At 50.7% G+C, this 21,058-nt stretch overlaps 8 protein-coding genes across 8 annotated transcripts; 4 read left to right on the top strand and 4 right to left on the bottom strand.

Moving 5' to 3' along the window:
* Window positions 1–239: 239 nt before the first annotated feature.
* DSM5745_05270 (putative MFS transporter) lies at window positions 240–1,457 on the top strand (the record flags this gene model as incomplete). Its single annotated transcript, XM_026747286.1, has 1 exon — window positions 240–1,457. One exon carries the CDS (start codon window positions 240–242, stop codon window positions 1,455–1,457), a length of 1,218 nt encoding a protein of 405 aa, XP_026604766.1.
* A 133-nt stretch (window positions 1,458–1,590) lies between these two features.
* Window positions 1,591–3,061, bottom strand: DSM5745_05269 (BRcat and Rcat domain-containing protein; the record flags this gene model as incomplete). The annotated part of the gene is made up of 2 exons (XM_026747285.1): window positions 1,591–2,044; window positions 2,109–3,061. 2 exons carry the CDS (start codon window positions 3,059–3,061, stop codon window positions 1,591–1,593), a joined length of 1,407 nt encoding a protein of 468 aa, XP_026604765.1.
* A 1,855-nt stretch (window positions 3,062–4,916) lies between these two features.
* Window positions 4,917–5,721, top strand: DSM5745_05268 (putative GPI anchored glycoprotein; the record flags this gene model as incomplete). Its single annotated transcript, XM_026747284.1, has 3 exons — window positions 4,917–5,045; window positions 5,117–5,250; window positions 5,310–5,721. 3 exons carry the CDS (start codon window positions 4,917–4,919, stop codon window positions 5,719–5,721), a joined length of 675 nt encoding a protein of 224 aa, XP_026604764.1.
* Window positions 5,722–6,220: 499 nt separating this feature from the next.
* Window positions 6,221–7,881, bottom strand: DSM5745_05267 (COP9 signalosome complex subunit 1; the record flags this gene model as incomplete). Its single annotated transcript, XM_026747283.1, has 4 exons — window positions 6,221–7,249; window positions 7,301–7,581; window positions 7,648–7,692; window positions 7,743–7,881. The coding sequence occupies 4 exons, from the start codon at window positions 7,879–7,881 to the stop codon at window positions 6,221–6,223; spliced, it is 1,494 nt and encodes a 497-aa protein (XP_026604763.1).
* A 1,298-nt stretch (window positions 7,882–9,179) lies between these two features.
* Window positions 9,180–9,913, bottom strand: DSM5745_05266 (uncharacterized protein; the record flags this gene model as incomplete). The annotated part of the gene is made up of 3 exons (XM_026747282.1): window positions 9,180–9,566; window positions 9,642–9,736; window positions 9,802–9,913. 3 exons carry the CDS (start codon window positions 9,911–9,913, stop codon window positions 9,180–9,182), a joined length of 594 nt encoding a protein of 197 aa, XP_026604762.1.
* A 1,689-nt stretch (window positions 9,914–11,602) lies between these two features.
* Window positions 11,603–12,322, top strand: DSM5745_05265 (uncharacterized protein; the record flags this gene model as incomplete). Its single annotated transcript, XM_026747281.1, has 2 exons — window positions 11,603–12,058; window positions 12,206–12,322. 2 exons carry the CDS (start codon window positions 11,603–11,605, stop codon window positions 12,320–12,322), a joined length of 573 nt encoding a protein of 190 aa, XP_026604761.1.
* An 855-nt stretch (window positions 12,323–13,177) lies between these two features.
* On the bottom strand, window positions 13,178–14,419 carry DSM5745_05264 (sn-1,2-diacylglycerol cholinephosphotransferase; the record flags this gene model as incomplete). Its single annotated transcript, XM_026747280.1, has 4 exons — window positions 13,178–14,063; window positions 14,111–14,188; window positions 14,239–14,282; window positions 14,339–14,419. 4 exons carry the CDS (start codon window positions 14,417–14,419, stop codon window positions 13,178–13,180), a joined length of 1,089 nt encoding a protein of 362 aa, XP_026604760.1.
* Window positions 14,420–16,626: 2,207 nt separating this feature from the next.
* On the top strand, window positions 16,627–20,652 carry DSM5745_05263 (transcription initiation factor TFIID subunit TAF2; the record flags this gene model as incomplete). Its single annotated transcript, XM_026747279.1, has 4 exons — window positions 16,627–18,945; window positions 18,994–19,362; window positions 19,415–20,206; window positions 20,281–20,652. The coding sequence occupies 4 exons, from the start codon at window positions 16,627–16,629 to the stop codon at window positions 20,650–20,652; spliced, it is 3,852 nt and encodes a 1,283-aa protein (XP_026604759.1).
* Between the last annotated feature and the right edge of the window lie 406 nt (window positions 20,653–21,058).

The following is a 21,058-nucleotide window of genomic DNA, read 5'->3' as shown; positions in this document are numbered from 1 at the left end:
CTTTGGTAGCATGTCCCTTGTGGGGTGTACTTTCAGACCGTATTGGTGTCCGTCAAGTGAGTACTCTGGTCACCTACAGGGCCATCCCAAGTACTGATATCAGTCAACTGTAGGTATGCACGGCTGGTTATGTCATCATTGCTGTCGCATTGGTTCTATTTGTCCAGGCTAGAAATGTTTATCCTCAGCTTCTGCTCGGTAGACTGCTATTCAGCGTAGGCGGCGCAGCTGTTTCAACAATGGTCACAGCCGTCCTACCAGTTGTTACCGGAGGTGGCCCCAGGTCTGAGTTTGAACATGAACCAGAGCCGAGTACTGCCGCTCCCTCATCGAGACTCGCCGGTTTCGTTGGCATGTGTGCGGGATGTGGTGCTCTGATATCTTTAGTTCTTCTTCTCCCGTTGCCAGCCAAATTTCAGCAACTGGGAGTTTCGCCAGCGGAAGCCGTCCAGTACAGTTACTATACAGCAGCTGCGGTGGCTCTTGTGGTCAGCGCATGTTGCTTCGTTGGCTTGCGAGACCTTCCTGGCGAAGACGGAAAGACATGGGCCTCGCTCTGGACAAATATGCGGACCGATTCTTCTTTATCCAACTCCAGGAAATATTCTTATTCCAGCTTCAAGGCCAGATTTCCATATCTGGTCCAGTTCGGCTCTGCCATTACGCTAGGCTTCCGCAACCGCGATATCCTCATCGGATATCTCGGAGGATTTGTAGCCCGAGCCTCCTCTGTCGGGATATCGCTCTTCATCCCATTGTTTGTGAATAACTATTATCGCACGTCAGGTCTTTGTCATGAGCAACCGACGGAAGGGGCCAACCCTGGAGATATCAAGCGGTCTTGTCCGAAAGCCTATGTGCTTGCCTCGATCTTGACTGGAGTGTCTCAACTTATGGCGCTTATTGCGGCCCCGGCATTTGGGTACCTATCGGAGAAGTCTCGACGATATCATTTTCCGCTTCTCATTGCCTGTCTGGCTGGAGTTGCAGGCTATGTAATGCTCGCGCTTCTGCCTAGCCCCGAATTCAAAGGCGAGAGAGGGAATCCCGGGATAGTTGTAGTGATGGCATTGGTTGGAGTCAGCCAAATCGGCGCTATCGTGTGTAGTTTGTCCGTGTTGAGCAACGGTATATTGAGCTTGATCAATTCGGTCGAGAACACAACAAGCAGCAGCCACGTTTCGAGCACGGTCCCAGAAGCTGACGAGCAACAACCCTTGCTAGAAACAAATGCTGGCCAGTTTCAGCGGCAGCCCTCAACCCTGAAGGGTTCAATTGCAGGAGTATATTCTCTGTTTGGAGGGGCAGGGATCCTCTTGCTTACCAAACTTGGAGGGCTTCTGTTCGATGTTGTGTCTTCAGGCGCCCCCTTCTACATCATGGCAGGCTTCAACGGCGTGTTAGTGATTGTCGGCGTTGTTAGCGGCCTGGTCATCTACTTGAGAACGAACCAGTAGCGGACACACGATATTCTAACTTTATTGCAACTTCTCAGGGGCGAAAAGCCTTTAAACACAAGTGCAAGGAGCCAACATAGGCAAAGCGTCAACAAAGGAAAAGGCTTGTTGAATTCGTCACACCGGGATCACATCAAAGTCTGTTCCGCCTGCATCGCCAGCACGCCCAAAGAGAACACTCACGACATTCAAAGATATAGTGCGGCAGGCGATGAGAGCACACCTCACAGCGATGGGAACCGGAGATATATCTCCATGCGCCATCATGACTGCATTCGTGATTTTCTCTCAAGTCCTCCATTACTCTTGCCAATAGATCGTTATCAACTTCCACCTCGGGTGCATCAGGAGCCTCCTCTCTAGGAACTGCGACTGCAGCTCGATTATCCTGAGGCTCGGCGGCATTAGGGGGAGGAGCGGCAGCTGGAGCGATACCAGCGGCAGCAGTTGGAAGGTTGTTTGCCTCTCTATCTCGGTCAATGATCTGGTAGGCGCGCTGAAGAAGGTGGTGTTCATTCCAATCAGCACATTCGCAGATCTTCCAGCGCTCTCCGCAGTTGTAACAGAACTCAGCTCCGCAACGGCAACTATATTTATCGTCAATGCAAATGTCTGCGGTAGGATTAAGGGATAGGTGGATGGAGGACGAACGTCATGTGATTGCAACCATAGTTCAGCTCTACAACGCGCCAGCACGAGTAGCAGCGCTGCCATCCATTCTCCTGCGCAAGTGTAAGGAGCTGTTGCAGAGCATTATCGTTTGGACAGTCCCCGGTATGCGCGCGGCCCTTGCAACTGGCGCAGGTAGTGAGGCGACATTCGGGACAAGTCGCGACGTCATCGACAATGTGATTGGGGTGAATAAAGCTCGAACACGCTGGAGAGTAACAGTATGTTCTATTGACGACCGAGAACTCCAGTTTCTTCTTGTTGTACCGTTGCAGAAAGTCAGAACTGAGAAAGATTCGTGCAGCACTGGTGTCCATCCGCTGTCGGCAGCAGCGTGGAGGGAACAGAGTTTCGTCTGTCAGTGAGGCCTTGAACAGAGACAGAAGGCAAGGGCGGCAATAGTCGTGTTGACACGGAGCACGAGCCGCGTTGATGAATTCGACCTCCTCCCTACAGGCGATGCAGCGGCGAAGAGGCAGGCATGAACGTTTCACCGGGTGGATGCATTCGGACGTTTCGTTATCGTCAGTGTGTCCATTCGCTGCCATCGACTCAGCATCGTCTTCGATTCCAGAAATGTATAGAACTTTGAGCTTTCTCAGGGTCTCGTCGTCGAGGTCGGGGGAGTCCATATCTGGTCCCTCATCCTTGGGAGCTGCGGTGGTTTCACCGGATTCTTCAGCTAGATGTTCAGCCAGGATCTGGGCGTCGGCTTCCACTGCCACTGCAAAGCTCTTAGCCATCTTCCTGTCCCACAGGAGCTGAGAGACACATTGGAGCTCTTCATTCTGCAATTGAAACGCGAGATCCTCGTCATTGAGGTCACCACAGTCACTTTCCGAGATATGGAGGTGGCAGCTTGCATCCTCGAGTTGGAGTTTCAGGATGAGATCTGCTGTCTCCTGGTCTAAATCCGAAGCCAGAACTGAAGCCATGGTTTCTGCTGCTGGGGATGGTGCTGGGATGATGTTGGGGATGGTGCTCGGCGCAGCTCAAGCAAGGACAAACAGATGAAGCAATAAAGCAATCGAAAGTAAGCTGGGGCGTAACGCATGCACCGTTGATGGCTTTGGGCCTTAGGACGACCAATTCTCATGGACCCGCATCACCTTGTTTGATCATCCGCTGCGATTGTGGGCGTGTCAGGATGACTGAGTAGGGTACTACTTTCACTGCCTCCATGCCATCTTCCCGTGCTCCCACCACTATCCAGGCTGGTACAGCAGAGGTATCTAATAAATCCTGATCTGTGTACCATCGCGCAGTGTGCCTAAGTTAGGTATCTTGGACTCTGGCACATAGGAAGGACCCTTCGTCCAGAAAAAGCAATTGGTTGGAATACCTACGAGGGTGATGCTCGTGAAAGGAGTTTGGACACTCATCACTCCACCCACTGAACTCCCACTACGAAACATCACCCAACTATTCCCACAGGAATCGAGTGTCTAGCCGCGTTGCAAATCTCCAACTTTGATCCCCAATCTGCTTCATGTTACGTATGTTTCTCCCCTCAGACTGGCCCTCAAGATATCTGGAACTAGAATCAACCGGGACGCGAAGCGCACCCAACTCATGATCTCCTGCAAACGGCCTTCTTCAGTACACGATGAGGAGAAAATCCTAGCTATAAACATCTTTCTAGATCTGAAACTCTGCAAGAGCGACTCGTTTACTCTCTACAAGCCGCATGTTAGTCAGGGCTGCCCATGTCGCGAGCTGCTGATTGCAAAAGGCTGAGAAAAGCACTCGGATAAGCAAAGGGCATATAACCATCTGGCTACCCTTGGGATCGACCGTTGCTGGATGGGACCGGCCAACTAGGACATCCTGATCATCTTGGTTTCTGATGCAGAGGATCATATGTTACGTCCAATACCATCTGGATCCTCGCTAGAAAGGACATTCGCTACATCCCGAGCACCTTCTGTCGCTTGCTGTCTCTTTGTCATAACAGTCCAGATACCACCAACTTACCACGGGGACATTGGTACGATCTATGATCTTCGCGAATCTGAAGGGTCTACCTGGCATTTTTTCAAGCTCGAAATTGCTGAATGACAATCGAATGATGCATTATCGCACTGAGACCTCCGAAATCTGGAGAAGCTGCGAACTGCCTCGACTTGCGCAGAGTCTCATCCATCTCATCATCTCATGACGGTTTGGCCCCCAAGCCAAGCTTCAACTGTGGGACTCGCAGCAACTGCAAAGATACACCTTGTTTTCCGACGAATCACCGTTCCTGCTGCCTGGTCAAGGTTGACACTATCGATTATTTGCTAACGCTGCTGTTATCCAATCTGCCCGGATGTAATTACAGCGAACGTTGACTGAACGGCATCCTCATCGGCGTTGAGGCCTCATTGGGCATCCGCCGCCGCCGCCTCCAAGGTCCAGATGGTCAGCCGCACGAATCGGGGCCCTGCCCAACCCCCGTCGAAGCCTCAAAGGCCCCGAACGTCCTACTAGTTGTTCCTGCAGAACCGAGTCGCAGGCTCGCAGCCAATCGACAGACGGCCCTGTCTAGCGCTATGACTGGGTTAGTGGTTCGGATTGGACCGCTAGTCCCTTATATAGATCTCCCATTTTCCCTCTCCAAAGTCCCCTTTTCTTGGTGTTTGACTTCCTGCGAGATCATTTCACTCTTTTCGTCAGTCACTCTTTACAATTTCCGAGCGGTTTCCAACTTCCCACATTCGTTACTCGACCGTCCAGTTGAAGCGTTTGTTTTACCATCGCCTATCGCTCATTTTAGCTGATCGCCACATCTGATCGCCATCATCGATCAACATGCGTCCGCAAACCATCCGATCTTTCGCTCTTCTCGGCGCCTGCTCTTTCGCAGCAGCCAATGATATTGTCTCCCTCATCATTCCCGCTGCGGACGACCAAGAGCTTGTCGGCGAGGTTATTGGCAACGTACGTTTCTCAACATGAGCGATTCTCTTACACGTGGTCGCCTTAGTGTACATCAAATCTAACTTCTTCAGGCTGGTCCAACAACAACCTACCGGATCTTCTGCCCTGAGACCCTTGATGAAACCGAGTGCGGCGTCAACTCAAATGGTTTGACGGTTGCCGCGGCGCCCACTGCGTTTGTCTACGAATATACATTCGAAGACTAGTAAGATGCCGCTGATCTTACTCGTTAGATCGATCAAAACTAACTTACGCTTCCCCTAGCTACCTTAGAGAAAGCTGCAAGCACAGCGGCACAACATGGTTCTCCTGCCAAGTGACAAACACGCAATCCGACATGTCCATCGTCACCAGTGCCACTGTAGACGAAGCTATGCCCTACATAGCCGTCACTATCACCGCAACCGTAACGGACGCTGACGCAGATACCACCACTACTCCGACGGCCACTGCTTCTACTTCGACATCTGACTCTGACTCCGAGGCTTCGTCAACTACTAGCTCCGGCTCCGCTTCTGTCACACCCGCTCCGTCCCAGTCCGCTTCAAACACCACCACCGCGGCTGACCCTGAGGAAACGACACCCGACAATGCGGCCATGCCCCTGGCTGCTGGATCCGCGGCTCAGTGGATTGTCAGTGGCGCCGGTATGCTGGTGGCGTTGGCTCTGGCGTAAGCTGAGCTAGAGTCCGGGCTTGGACTAGGTAATGGTCGTCTTGGTCATATCTTGTACCTAGAACCACTATGTGCATCTCGATAATCTTGAATGAATTTGATATACGTACCTCGGCACTTGCCCACCTTCATCAATATTCTGGTTTTATTTGTCCTTATTTCTTAGAGACTGATACTCAGGCTCTTTGATGACACCCCCTGGTCGTTATCGCCCCGATCAAAACACATCTGCGCAACGACACCCGCCAGTCTAAATATAAAGCTGTAAATCAATACCAGACACTTATCTCATAATAGGCTTAGTAGCCAGTGGTCTTCTTGACCAAACGTAAACCCTACATTGAAAGAATGCAAACACATACGGGGATTAGGTAATAGGTATCTCGAGATTCCATTCGGTGCAAGCTCTAAATGATGTCGCACGAGTACTAGAGTAGATCATCTAATCATGAATAGCTTCATTCAGTCTTGGGATGTTGATGAGCTGACTGTTTTCGCACTTATGGTTTCATCCCCGTCGCTCGGAGAAAGTTCCCAATGGCACCGTGGCTCCTCTTCCCTCTCTCCTCGGGTATAGGGCGGCGCTCATCACCTAGTGGACGCACCTCCAGGCCAGCGCGGATAATATTCGACCGCAGCAGTCGGAGGTGTGCTTCCCTGACGTAGTTGTCTAGACTTTCGAGAGCCGCTTCTTGCACTTCTACGCGCTTGTCGCCCTGGCTGGAAACAAGGACATGTTTCTCTAGATCAATGCGGGCGTCCAGCGTACCGTCCTGGATGAGGCCGATTAGTTCCTGGACAAATGCTGAAGTTGAATCGTCCTGGTGTGACTGCTTCGTCGGGGTTCCGAGAACGAAGATCTTGGCCATGGATTCGAGCGAGACACGGTTGAAAGGGATAAGGTATTGTTGGATGGACTTTGTGCGGATTCGATTGTATAGAGTCTGAACGTGGCGTTGAAGGTGGATGTCAAGTAAGTAGTCGGCTCGGTATGCTTCGAGGATTTCGAGACATGGTCTGAATTTGGAGTTGCAGAAGAATGAGATGGCGCGGCGGATGTGAGGCTCCAACTCTAAGAAGTTGCGGAACGAGCTGTTGTCCAGGACGCGGCGCTGGAGCTCATTGCGGTCCATGGAAGCTAGAGCACAGAGGCCACCGTAGACTGCGACATCGTTTGAGGACAAGACTTCGTTGTATGTGTCCCCTAGACTGGGGTCTGTTGCCATGAAGCTGTTCGCGGCTTCTATATATGAGCCCGAATGTAGCTGTGATAGGCCCATTGCAACTGATGTCTTAGGCTGATGTTTGATTTGTTCTTCCGGTTTCCCTCCTTGACTCCGTAGCCGGTGCACGTTGGACTGTACATTCAACCAGTCTCCGCGCTCGATCGCCACGTTAATAACTTTAAACAACATCGACGCGATGTGACTGGGCGTGGTGCAGAAGTCCCTCATGCGGGAATAAGCTTTGAAGGCAGAAGTCAGGTCGCCAGCTTGATGATAGTGCTGGCCGAGATCTTCGTTGCCCATCTATCACGTTGTCAGAAACGAAAGCAATAAACGCAAATCAGTCATCCTTACTCGGATACTCTCTTTGATCAGGTTGTTCTTATATCCTCTGAGTTCATGCTCCAGTCGGTCCGTCTCGGCTTTGACAACCTTCTGTGACTTCTCCACCCATTCTCTGTCAATGATAGCTTCGGGCTCATTCGGTGCAACACTCTCGAATGCTTGAACTGCGCGCAGGTATTGAGAAACATCTTTGCCAGATTTCGCCTCTGCAATCGCAGCTTTGAGGGCCTCAACAGCGAGGTACGAGGAGCAGGTCCCGATTAGGTATAAACGATTGAATCGGGTTCGGCCTAAGCACGAGTACGTCAGAGATATTCAGCAAGTTAACGATAACGATATTGATGTCTGGTACTCACCGGTATAATTCGCAATGTACGATTCTAGTTCGAACTTGGGTGGCTCTGCTAGATATTAGCCAAGACCATCATGCGTTGTACGCTGTCAAATGTACCATCCACTCTCACAAATGGCCCCGGGGTGGGTACAAGGCCAGTGATCGACTCCGGATCTACTCCGACAGAGCCCGGTACCTGTTGCGCATATGAACCCGATAGAGCTGCCTCGCCGGCGTCCGATGGCATGGGCTCCATCGCGTGTCTGTGAAAGTGTTCGTTCGTGGTAGGCAAATAGAAAAGCAATATCTATGAGGTTGAGTAGTGTCTTATTCAGAAAATATGGTGAGAAAAGCAGGTATGAAGAGCTCCTATGGATCTCGATATCTGGGAACAATGGGACTCGATTCAATCGATAAGTGACCAGTGGCAGTGTGGGGAAGAGGGCAGAGAGATGTACGGCTGGAGCGTGTGTCACGATTTTTGGCAAAGTAAGTCCACAGGGCTAAGCCAGGCTCTTTGAGAGGCTAATTCCTAGCTTGCGATATTAGAGATCTCGTAAAAGAGGAAGAGGGAAGGACGGTACCTGCGGAGGTGTTGGGTTGTCTCTAATCTGGCGGAGACATCATTCCAACTCCGTAAATGCCGTCTTATCCCACCGCCTTCGTCACCGCTTCTTGCCCTTCCTGCAGCCATAGGGCTCAATGAAGATGCGGATACTTCCAAGGGTCAGCATCACCTAGACACAACTGATGTGACTAGGCTTTCGCTATGTACAGAGTATGCTTGCTACTACAGAGCGAAGGCAAATATTCTGAAAGTCGCTTATTACGCCAGCTAGACTTCTCACATTCATTGAAGATGGCTTGCCCTGGACGACAGGAGTGCATCTCTTTCTCTCTCCTCTAGTTCTTGTCTAGTTCTTGCACCTTTGTTACCATTCTTCTGCTCACTGCCCTTGTTCCTTGTCTTGGCTCTATTTAGTGCACATCTCTGTTCTCAGCAGAGAATTAAAGATCCAGACTCTGTCCTTTCGGTATGTGATTGAGGGATCAACAGACCTGGGATAAGATTGATGCAAGACTTGGTACGGAGTATGTCTGGCAGTCTGAGAGTTCGCGACCTGCGGCTCCGAAACGCACGCGGACAACAGACTATTTCGCACCCCAGAACTCTCCCATGCATGCAGCTGTCCTGCAAGTAGGTCGAGCGCCTGATTTTGGTTCCCGATCTGTTCTTACTCCATCTTCATAGTTCTGTTAAATTAGTTTTGTTATTCTCTTGTCTTTTCGCGCTGGTTGGTATTCAATCGCCTATCTGTCCAGAATACGCTTACTCTGGTGTTAGTAATGAATAGCTATTCCTCAATGCAAATTTCATATTATGATTCGAGTATACATCCATTTCCATCCCGCCGAAAGGACAGTAAAGCCAGGAGTATTAGTATTATCGCTGAGCCCAAGTAAATACACCCACGAAGTAAAGTAGAGCAAACCAAAGCAAGAGATCATGATCAAAAATAGTAGAGTCACACGCCATTGTATGCAATCAAATCCTCACAGCAAAATCGCAAAGCCAGCAAAGAAACCGCCCAAGACAGCAACTAGCCCATAGACCTGCCTAAGGTCCGTTACAGGCCTCACAGCAGCTCCCTCGTCATCGTCACTGGGCAAGCCCGTGAACGGCGCCAGAGTCGAGGTCGTCGAGGTAGTGGCACTCGTCGTCGTAGTCGAGCCATTGGTGGACGTCGTGTTCGCGAGCTTAGGGTTCTGGGCGCCGCAAGGGTTGCTGGTGCGGCATCGGTCCTGGCAGGTGGAGTCGCCGCAGGCCGCCACGCAATTGTTATTTTCTTCTGTGCAGAGGAAATAGGGAATTGTTTGGGAGTATTCGGAGGAGTTGGGGGACTGGTTGTTGTCGCAGACGCAGCTGTAGACGAGGGTGTCCTGTTTGGGAAGCAATGGTTAGAGCTCCGGCTAGATACAAGGTCTGAGGGAGCGGGCTGTGCAGAGTCAACGTACACTGTCGCATGTGTTCGATGTCGGGTCTCCAGATGCACCGGGGAGCTGCAGGCACAGGAGTGGGCAGGAGGAGGTTTGTGCTGTGCACCATTGCTCTGTTGGAGTTGAGTGTTAGATCATGGTCGTCAGGACAGGCATATACTGTGGAAGGAGACTGTACTTTTCGTATCCTCGTCCAGGTTTTGGATATCTACTGTCGTTGTACTAGCATCCTGGCAGATTGCAACGGCCGCCACAGATGCAAAGGCGAGCAAGAAACGCAGCAGGACCATTTTGGTGATTTGAGTAGCGACTGTAATGTGTCCGCCTGAAGAATAGCTGGTATGGAGCTCTAACTAACGAGATTACCAAAAGAAAAATCCCGATAGAAATACCCGATGCGAGGAATCGGGTCTTAGAAATCAAGACTATAGAACCACCAAGCAAGTGGAGACGAAACGAATGGATTCTGGGGTAACGACTGAAACAGTCACAAACGAAGCAGCAGATCTGAGGGCCTGAGGAGAATCAGAAAGCGGAAAATAGTGAGCGACAGAAAAGAACTGAGCCGGAGACCCTGAATAAGTACTCCCACTCGTGTTACTGGACCGGTGGCGGCGCTATCAAACCTTTTAGCTTTACTCCATCCCCAGCCTGAGTTAGCTGATCCTGGGTCCATTCATCAGGCTTAAGAGGTATTTTTATTTCGCCTGCTGCAAAATACTCCGAGCCGCATCCCTGACTCTGACTCCCAGTATGCGTTGGTACTGACGGAAAGAGAGACTCGGTCTTGCTTTTCAGCTTCAGGGGCCAGGGAGCTGCCACAAAAGAAATTATGTCGATCCGGGGGCTACCGAAGCTCCGTTTCTTTCAGATAAATAGAGTGCTCTTCCCGTCCGCCCATCATAGAATCCACTGTGCACACCGAAGATTTGAGGATTCAGCAAGTTGGTACGAGGATACCGGTAGCCTCCCGTACTTGTGAGACACTCCATTCTCATCGGTAGGACAAGCGAGCAGCTTAGAGGAGAGTCCGAGGCGAGACGGTGGCCACTGGCATCCCAGCCATTGCTTGACTTCCCCTCCCCAATATGCAATCTGAGACGGGTGTCAGGCATTGATTGGTCTCTTGAGTCTTGAGATACCTGCCGTTGAGGGTCTGTAGTTCTGTACTATACCAACTACTGCAACTCCCGAGTAAGCTCCACAGAATGCTCACATGGTGCTGGAATGTCTTGGAAGACTGACGACGGACCGATGGCCGCCTCTGCCAGTCTTTACAGAAGGGGATTAGGGGTCTGGTGTGTCTGACTCGGCCAGCTTCTGATTGGCGGAGACAAGGCTTGGCTTTTTCTAGCGTGAACCTCGGCCTTTTCCCTGGAGCTGCTCCAATTTAGCTTCGTCTAGCATTTACAAATTGTACTTGCTGGCTCGCCCGGCGCTGTCTTATCTGCCCTCGCGATATCGGATGAGTGGCGGCAGTTTCATCCGATCATCCCATCAATTGTACGAAGATGGGCGCATTTCTCCGGCTTCTCGATCAAGCCTTCACTACTATCATGACTCGATGTTGAGGCATTATTGATCGGCCTGGCGTTCCTGTTCCGGAAAGGTGTCTTGGCAGTCTGCTCTCCCGTGATCTCCAATCCAGTCTGGCTTCAATATCCAGCTTATGCGGTGGCATCAATTCCACTGAACCTAGCCTTTTACATGCCAGATCATGTCGGTCTCTCAGCTCTAATCTTTACAGCCTTCCCATAGTTCTTCTATTTCTTTCTTTGATTATTCCTACTTCTAAAACTTAATTGACGGGTGGTTGTCCAGCGCCAACAAGCTCCGCAGGCAACCCCGTAAGTTACCCCGTGCTTGCTTGCTCTCCGCCACCTGCCCCTCCTTTCATGTTGCATTGAACTTACTTATTTTTAACCCTGGGTCTGTAGGCATTCCTATTCCCTATCTCCGACTCAGAAGTATCTAAATGGATGGCTCCAGCGAATGAGGAGACAGGCCGGGTACCGAGGCCGCAGCCGCTCCCTGCTTCCCCTCATCCTTCAAACGCCGCTCCCAGCGCTCTCGATCGTGACGGTGACACGGTAGAACCAGCCATCTCAAATCCAGCCGAGACCAGTGCCGACCCTAGTCCAGCCTCTTCATCCCACTTTCAGTCTGAATCTCCCAGCCTCGCGCCGAAGGAACGCCCAGTCTCCGGTATAGTTCCCCCGTATTGGAGCCATCATCGCAATGCGTCTCGCGTGTCGCAAATATCTACCGATGGAGGACCGGCGATAACGCTTGAAGATCATACTGAGGACCCGAACTCTGAAACTAGCCGTGGCCTGTGGGCCAAGAGCGTCACGATCGATGATCATGTCGTTGTCCAGGGAAAGACAGGGATAGGTGCATACGTGGTGTGGAATTGCAAGATCCGAACCCTGGAGGTGTGTTTCGGATGCCATGCTTTGCATTCTCTCGCTGGCCGTGCATCAGACTGACTTGATTAGGGAGGAATGATTACTGTTCGCATGAGGTATTCCCGCAACGACGTTGCTCTCATGTTGAGTGTAAACTAAATCCACCCATTGCAGATATTCCGAGTTCGACGACCTCCGACTAAAGCTAGTGAGATCCTTCCCGCACGCGAAGAACGCCCTCCCATCACTCCCACCAAAGAGTGTCCTCTGTACGCCTCCAGCACATTGTGACCATTTGGCCAATCCATCCTGACATACCTTGCAGTCAAGTTCCGACCATCCTTCCTCGAATCTCGCAAAGTCGGTCTCGAGTACTTCCTAAAGTAAGACTATCCACCCCGTCGATGGGCTAACTCCCACACCGAAAACTAACTGGCGTCCTGAAGCTGTGTCCTTTTAAACCCCGAGTTCTCAAGTTCTCCTATCGTCAAGGACTTTCTCTTTGGGCGAATGTGCTAGGGCTTGCAGCGACCCTATGCACTATCGCAATCCTATCACGACATCAGTATCACTGATAAATATCTTGCCGGCGAACAACGCCCATTGTAGCTCCTACACATAGTCATTAGTAAACCGTAGTTCTTACAAATCCACAGCTGTGTTTTGCAGCCGAGCAGCCTCCTAAGAAGAAAATAGCCCAGCATACATGTCCCTTGGACCGATATATCTGTTTTTTACGAAAAGACCAAAGTATGTGATTTCATCACGACTGGCATCATTATCTATTAAAAGTTTATGTACTAAGGTAAGGTACAGACAGTATCTATAATCATCCTAAAGAACACAGAGAAGAAGGGGAAACCGGGGTTTCTTCTAGGAACCCAGGTTATAGCTGGTGGGCAGTTTTCCTTGTTCATCTCATCTCACATCAGGCGGTTGGTGTACGGTGTATGCCGCGTCAAGTCGTAAGTTCATTCATAGCGCGTGTGTGCTGGTTGTTGGTTTTGACATATCCAGGAGCGGTAAGTTATTGTACAGATGTATGTCTTGTGGTAGGTATGTACGTTGTAAGGCGAGGTTCAAGGACTCCGCCGGGTAGAATCGGCATATATAGTTCATGGCTCATCCCAGGGTTTCGTAGTTGAGTCAATGGCTCTTCAGGCTGCCCCTGTCGGAGTTGTCGGCCACCAGGCTGCGGAAGGGAGGCTCTCTCTCAGTTGATTTGTCCCGACGGATTGTGAGACAGTTGATGCCGAGAAAGGTCGTGATGCGGTTGATCACCAAAACGGCCCAGTACATGTAGGCAACAAAGGCGAAGAAGAAATAGGCCCGCAGGTAAAAAAGTTCGAGGGAGGCGCTGACTGCGGGAAGACCGAAGAAGGGGAAGTTGGCGAGAATAGCGCCGCCGATGAGCGGAGCCTGCAGCACCGTCCAATGCGGGAATGGTTGTCTAAGTAGGTGGGCGAGGATGATCTTCGTGGTCATCCGACCAAAGACGAAGGAAATCGTCCAGCAATACAGCACTAGTCGGTTGCCAGAGAGAAGGGACGAATACGGGGAGAAGAGCCAGGCCATGTTGCATCCAGTGAAGATGATCATCGGCACCCATTCCTTGAAGATAGGAGTAATGGGGAGTCCTTGACTTCTGCGAGCTGACACGACATTGTAGACGCAGCCAGGAAGGTGCCCTAAGAAAAAACCGACGAGAAGTATCGGCACCCACAGATCCTTCATAGAATTGTTGCCAAAGAGGCCTGGCAAGTTCAGGAATTCCACAATGGGTCGAGACCATATTTGCGGGCCGTACCAGCCGGAAGCAATCATAATCGCAATACCGATCAAAAGACCTTCGGTGGGACCGTTGAAGTAGCCAAGATAGAGCGTGTGGGTGTGATATGTCTCCCAGGTCGAAAAGTACATGGCGAGACATGGCACAAGAGCAGTCCAAGCGCCGAGTTGGGTGGAGCCTAGGCCCATTGCGGCGGTTTCAAGCAGACTGGCAAGAGTGCAGTTGAGGGAGTCAATTCCGTGGCTGGGAGAAGTTAGCAAACTCCTCACCACTTTCGATCCCCTACTAACTCGAAGAGCTCTCCTAATCCGCTGGAGGTGCCAGTCCGTCGCGCTTGTTTTCCGTCCACATTGTCGAGCGTCGAGTACCTTGTATAGTCGTCAGGATAGCTTTCAGAGCAATAGCCTCGGCGCCTTACATCCACATTCCCAAAGCGAAACTGTAATACAGCCAAGAAGGACCCTGGCATTGAAGGGTTAGAAGCGAGCTCAGTAATGATAGACCGACGAGCGACTTACCGGTCCAATGAGATCCGGCATGAAGATCTCTATGAGCATGACGTTACCAACGATAAATCCGAAGCCCAGGAGTGTGACCATATTAGGGGCCATCCAAAGCGGGAGCAGTTCGACGAAAGCATTCCACTAACACCCCGCCATTCTTGTCAGCTAAGACCGAACCGGAACCGGGAGAGAAGGCGCAATACATAATGTCTCAGGATGTGATTTGAAATGTACGATTTATCAACGCTGGAGTACTTGTAGCTCTTTAGGGGTAGGAGGACATCATCGGAGAGGGAGTCTTGAATCTCTGAGGCACGCGCAACCCGTTAGCTCGCTGCACAAAAACCAAGTCCACTCCAAATGGCAGCACTCACCTCGGATCCTTCGAAAAATCCTGATCATTTTGAGTAGGCTGCGTGGTCAGATTAATGTTCGGGGGTGGAATGCGCAGGTCGAGCCTAGTTCATAGCGCGCGGATGCGGCGGCGTGCACGGAGCAAATAGTCGTAGGGCGAGCCAGGGAGCTGCCGCGAGGGTATGAACTGTCTGAAGCGCTCTTCTTAGAGGAAAGAAGGAGACAATGGTCGGCCGGCGAGGATCAGTAGAAGAAAAGCGAATTCCAGACAAGGTCCACTTTTTTTAGAGGTACTAGTCCCAGGAGCACGAATCGGTTCCGGTACCTGGGCTATCACGTGCACGTGCTGATCTATATTATTATTGTACCGACCGCATCCCTTTGCTCTGTTCCTACGGAGTACTTAGTGGTTGGTGTAATGCGGTATCTCTCACACATTCGGTCGGCCTCATGTAGGCCGTCAGAAATCGCTTTGTGTTTCAACCACTTGTACGGAGTACCTGGATAGTAGCACGATGGCTACTATATTTTCAGCTTTTTCCTCGCCGAAACTCACACGACTAGCACCTTGGTCTCCATTGATCCTCGGACTTCTCAACCTCTTCAACAACAACCTCCAGGATTATCTCTAACCCAGATTCCAGCTTTCATCCTTCCCCAGCTGCTCCAGACCATGACCCCGTCATTACCCCCGCAGTCCAACCACTTAGATTCCCGCTTTTCGGGGTTCCACTGCGAAGTTTCCCAAGATGTATCCGACTGGTTTGAGCCAGATGTCTATCCTCAGCAATCGAATATACCGTCTTGCCTGAGTATATGAATGTGAGTGCACACTCCGGGCACAGCAGCAAGACTTGCATCCTCAGCCGCCAACTCCGTCATATCCCCCTCTATGGGGTCGAGATTCCTGAAAGAAACCCTGTCCGAACCCAGCTAAAGCTGCTTTGGGGATGTATTATTCGACCCTGATTCTGGGACTTGGGCTGTCGTTGCTCGTCTCATTAGCAGGGCGCCGAATCGATGCGAGAAAAGCAGTGACATGGTCTCCCTGTAGAAGCACAATAACATCACGGAATTGCTTTAGTCTTAGGTCTTTATTATCTGAAATGGACGTTTCAGGAGTATACTGAGGTATTTGGTACATGTAACGTGATAGGGTTTTATCCGCGCTGACTAGGTGATTGAGATGGAGTCGTCCTTTTTTTAAGTTTCTGTCTGCGTGGACGAGGACAGGTTCTGACTGAACTGGGCATAATGTAGATTGCATGTCGGCAGGTGCAGCGACAAAAGAAAACCTGCTTGGTGTTTTTCCTATAAACCAAGTCATACGAAGTATATTATAACCCGAACTATATACGGGGACTTAATACTAGGTCAGTTGCTTCCCAACTGAGAATATGGCAGCAAAACTGCGAGTTAGCTTATCACATTTCAGCATAGTAGTTATTCATTCAGCAAGAAAAAGCAGTTGACCGTGCGTAATAGTGGCCTTGGAGCAGAGAACCCGCCTTGGAGTTTGATCAACTTTGGGTCGGTCGAGATCACGTGAGCGAGGAGCTCCGCTCCGCAGCTTCGAGTTCGGATGCTTGACGCGCCATGAGATAGAAGTCATCGAAGAGTGAGAGATCTGTTACCGTCTACCAAGGAATGCGGAGTCGCTCAACCGTAATAGTCGCATTCTACTTCTCGCCGTATCCTTCTCACCATCTACGAACTTCCCGATTGTCCAGTTTGTGTTACCACTCTTTTAACACTTCTCGATTGCTCGGACACACGGCCGCCGTCGCCTCCCACCTTTCGGTTTCTACAACACTTTCAGTCTGAGGATCATTGCGCTATACATTCAAACCGACTTCAGTATACGATACGATCGCTCCTGGAGCCTGGACATGACGGTGGATGGTCAGCTTGGCGCTCGCGGCGCAGTACACGACTGAGTATCTTGCGCGATGCCCGGCGTCGTTGATACTCCCGCCGGCCCAAGCTGGCCAGGCCTGGGCTACACAGTCGCGCATCAAAAGGTTGAGCTGGAGTTGGATTTTGCTAGCCGGAGTTTGAAGGGTAAAACTGAGATTATCATTCACCCGGACAACAAAGACTTGCGCACCATTCGATTGAACTTTCGACAGGGAGAATTGAAGCGTGTAAGTGTCAGCGGAAAAGTGCCTACGGTCAAATATGCCGACCCCTATGAGTCGCTTCAGCTGTATGGCCCTCATTACCACCAGCGTTTGGCGTCAAAGATCGATGGCCTCCTTAAAACTCCATCTGAACCGGATCTCCTCGTGACCGTTCCGAAAAGCGTCCGCATAGACGAACTCGATCCAACATCCGACGAAGCGCAGGATCAGATGGCACTGAGGGCTCCGGGTTTTGCAGATGATACTGAAGGACCTTTAAGCTCGAAGGCCGCCGAGACGTCCGCTCCGAGATTCACGGCCCTCACTGTGAATATCGAATTTATCGTCGAGAACATACGAGATGGGCTACAATTTGTTGGCTTGGAGAGTGGTGACAAGCGATATCCGCACGCTTATACGACAAACTCGTTGGATCATGGGACTGGGTGTCCGCTTTTCCCTTGTGTGGATGATCCTTCCTCGCGATGCACCTGGGAGGTATCGATTAGATGTCCGTGCACACTGGGCGATATTTTTGACCGCAAGTCTCGAGACCAGTCGGGTGGCGGGACAGATGCCCACCCAAAGACAAGGACGAACCACGATCGGTTTGCCCCGGATGATGAGGCCCTAGATCTTTCCGTCGTCTGTTCTGGAGACTTGACGGATGACATTGTTGATCCAAAGGACCCCAGCAAGAAGACCGTCTCATTCGCTTCCTACTCTCCTCTTTCTGCGCGGCAGATTGGATTTGCTGTTGGGCCATTTGAGTATGTCAACCTTGCCGATTTTCGTGAGAGCGACCAAGACGAGCAACTTGGCCAAAATGCCATTCCACTTCATGCGTTCTGTCTTCCAGGCAGAGGCGATGAAGTTCGTAACACCTGCTTTCCCATGGCAAAGGCAATTGACTATTTCTCGATGACATACGGATCATATCCATTCGCAAGCTACAAAATATGCTTCGTTGATGACGCGCCAGAGGATACACTGCCAACGGCATGCTTCTCAATATGTAGCAGCCGTCTTCTGTTTCCGGAGGAGATAATTGACCCTATGTACGATTCCACTCGTGCCATCACCCACGCGCTAGCTGTTCAATGGATTGGTGTCAACATCGTGCCAATGGCGCCGGTTGACACATGGGTAACGGTTGGTGTTTCTTGGTACATAACAGATACCTTTATGCGGAAACTCTGCGGAAACAACGAATATCGGTTTCGACTAAAACAGATGTCAGATCGGGTTTGTGACCTAGATTATGAGCGGCCATCAGTCTACGACATGGGAAATATCCTCAGCATAGACCCATCAGAGGCTCACTTTATCGCGCTCAAAGCACCACTAGTACTGTTCATCTTAGATCGACGCCTCACTAAAGCCAGCGGGAAGGCAACGATGTCTCGGATTATATCTCGCCTCTTCTTGAATGCTCGTATGGGATTACAAAATAGAGCTGTCACATCCTCTCTCTTTCAAAAGCTCTGTGAACGCTTGGGACATGCAAAGCTGGAGACTTTTTTCCAACAATGGATCTATGGTGCCGGGTGCCCCAGGTTTCAAGCGACCCAAAGATTCAACAAGAAGAAACTGGTGGTGGAGATGATGATCAAACAAGTCCAATCAGATCAGCCAAGCGCTCGCGACCTGGAGAAGGATGCGTTTATGCGCGATGTGAAAGAAGAGATTCGAAACGTTTATGCTGGTACAATACAACCAGTCTTTTCCGGCTCGATGACGATCAGAATCCACGAAGCTGACGGAACTCCTTACGAACACATCGTGGAGATCAAAGAGGGCGTGACGAAATTCGATATACCATATAATACGAAATACAAACGACTAAAGAGAAACAAGCGCCAAAAAGAGCGCGCTGCTGCTGTGATAGGCACGGACGGTAACGCGGAGGTGCAGGAGGACATTCTGCTCTACTGTCTTGGGGATGTGCTGCAGAGCGAGGAGGAGATGCAACAATGGCGACTTGCTGACTGGAGTAAAGAGGATGAAGAACGAATGGGCCAAGAATCTTATGAGTGGATTCGCATGGATGCAGATTTCGAATGGATCTGCAAGCTCTCACTGGTCATGCCAGGGTACATGTATCTTTCACAGCTCCAGCAAGATCGTGACGTGGTAGCCCAGCTCGAGGTCAGTCAAAGCGGACCTTCTATTCTATCTCTGCTTACATCTCTCTAGTCCCTCCAATACATGGCTGCGCAACGAGAGCACGCTCTGATTTCTACCATCTTTCTTCGGACGCTTATGGACCGACGGTATTTCTACGGAATTCGGGTGGCAGCGGCACGGGCTTTAGTTAAGCATGCCAAAGAAGAAATTAACTGGCTGGGACTATTCCATCTTGAGAAAGCTTTCCAGGAGCTATTCTGCTTGCCAAATTCTCCTATGACTCGATCAAACGACTTCACAGACAGGGCCGCATATGTCCTTCAGCTCGTCATTCCAGATGCTATTTCTAGAGTGCGCGACGTCAGTGGAAAGACCCCTATGAGGGTGAAGCGATTTCTATATGACAAGTTGAAGTTCAACGACAACTCTAATAACGAGGTAAGCATGTCCATCTTAAAGCTTACTACACACTTGCTCACGCTATAACAAGTACTCGGACAATTTCTACGTGGCTACATTAATGAAGTCCCTCTGCCATGCCATGCTTGGAAGAGTTGAGACTCATACAGATGACTTGAGCAACTTTGACATGGATGCCGTTCTCGAAGCTCAAGCCGAGGAGCAATTGGAAAAAGACGCCATGGCAGAAATTGATCGCTACAGGAGAATGGACGAATGGTCGAGTTCCTACCAGAACCTCTACTCTCGAGCAGCTTTACATTGCCAAATGCAGCTCATGCAGGCTAAAATAACTGGCGTCGATATCATGCAGTTCCTACCATACACGCGGGTGGGCACTTATGACCTCCTTCGCCTAGATGCTTTCCAGTGTCTCGTCGAGCTTGATATCTTCAAGAGCCCTGAGCTGCTCCGATGGTTCATCTTTACCATGTCAAACGACCCATCCGTATGGCTCAGATGGCAACTCCACGGCCTGTTTGGGAAAGCGCTCGCCCCTGTCGCTTTTGGCCGCGGCGTCGTCAACGAGCAGACGCCCGCAGCTGATGGTCTCATTATCGAGCAAGAGTCATCGACAGAAATTCGGCAAGCGGATCTCGCCCGGAGACAAACCGTCACTGGGGCTTTAGCCGCCTTAAAGACCGAGGTCTCCGGCGACTTGGTGCTCAAAGAGTGCCTCTGGGCCGCTTGCTGCTCGCCAATTATTGGCGTCCTTGAGCTCTCGGAATTCGCAGACCTGTGTCGAGTCATATATGATCCGATAACCACTAAGAGAATTACCTTGAAATACCCCCGATACTGGGGCCTCAGGCACCAAGGCAGGGTATGTACATCCGGGGTCTATTAACACCCTTGTCATTGTTGTTCTGAACGGCGTCACTGATCATCTGCCTACAGGGCCGCCTCCACTTCTACCGCACAAACAAGATCCGCACCTCCCTCAACCCTTCAACCACGTCATCCCAGAAACGCAAACGAGAAGACGGCGGCGCCATGCCAGCCCCCGCCTCCGGCCTTCGCGTCACATTCAAGCAACCAAAACCGAACCCCCATTACCTCAACCACATCCCCAGCACCCCTTCCGCCAACACCCCGACCCCGCGTTCAGGGACCCCCTTACAACAGAGACAACCTACGAAGCTGTCCATCCCGAACTTCGCTGCTGCTCAAGTACACCGGACACCATCATCACAAACCCCCGCAACCCCGTCCACGCCTGGTGGCGGGCTCAAGCTGAAATTAAAACTTGGGTCCCAGCCTAAACAATAACATTAGATCTTTTCTTCGATATTAATGATGAGTATTCTTGTATTGTACTTTCTTTAGGTTTTCAGCCTCGTTTTCTATTCATTTTCTTGGGCGGGTGTGGGATGGGTAGGAGGGTGTTTGATTGGATTTGCATCGAAATACATCAAAATAGCTAGCTATCTATATCCATGAAATTTTGCGATTCTCATCATGGTGTGGTTGAATGCATCTTTCAAACTCGACTTGGACATACCTTTATGTCTCGAGAAATTATCTTCATCTTTTAGTTCGTCGACTGTTGCTTTATGGCTAAGAATCCTAACCCGCCCGAGTGTGTCCACCAAAATATATATTTGAAGTAGATCTTCGGGCACCAATGACACCTGAGCTACAAAATAAGAGAACGGCACGTAGAGTTTAAAGATTT

Source organism: Aspergillus mulundensis, assembly GCF_003369625.1.
Source record: "Aspergillus mulundensis strain DSM 5745 chromosome Unknown scaffold_4, whole genome shotgun sequence".
In the NCBI taxonomy this organism is placed as follows: Eukaryota; Fungi; Ascomycota; class Eurotiomycetes; order Eurotiales; family Aspergillaceae; genus Aspergillus; species Aspergillus mulundensis.
This window is presented reverse-complemented; position numbering and strand designations above follow the sequence as displayed.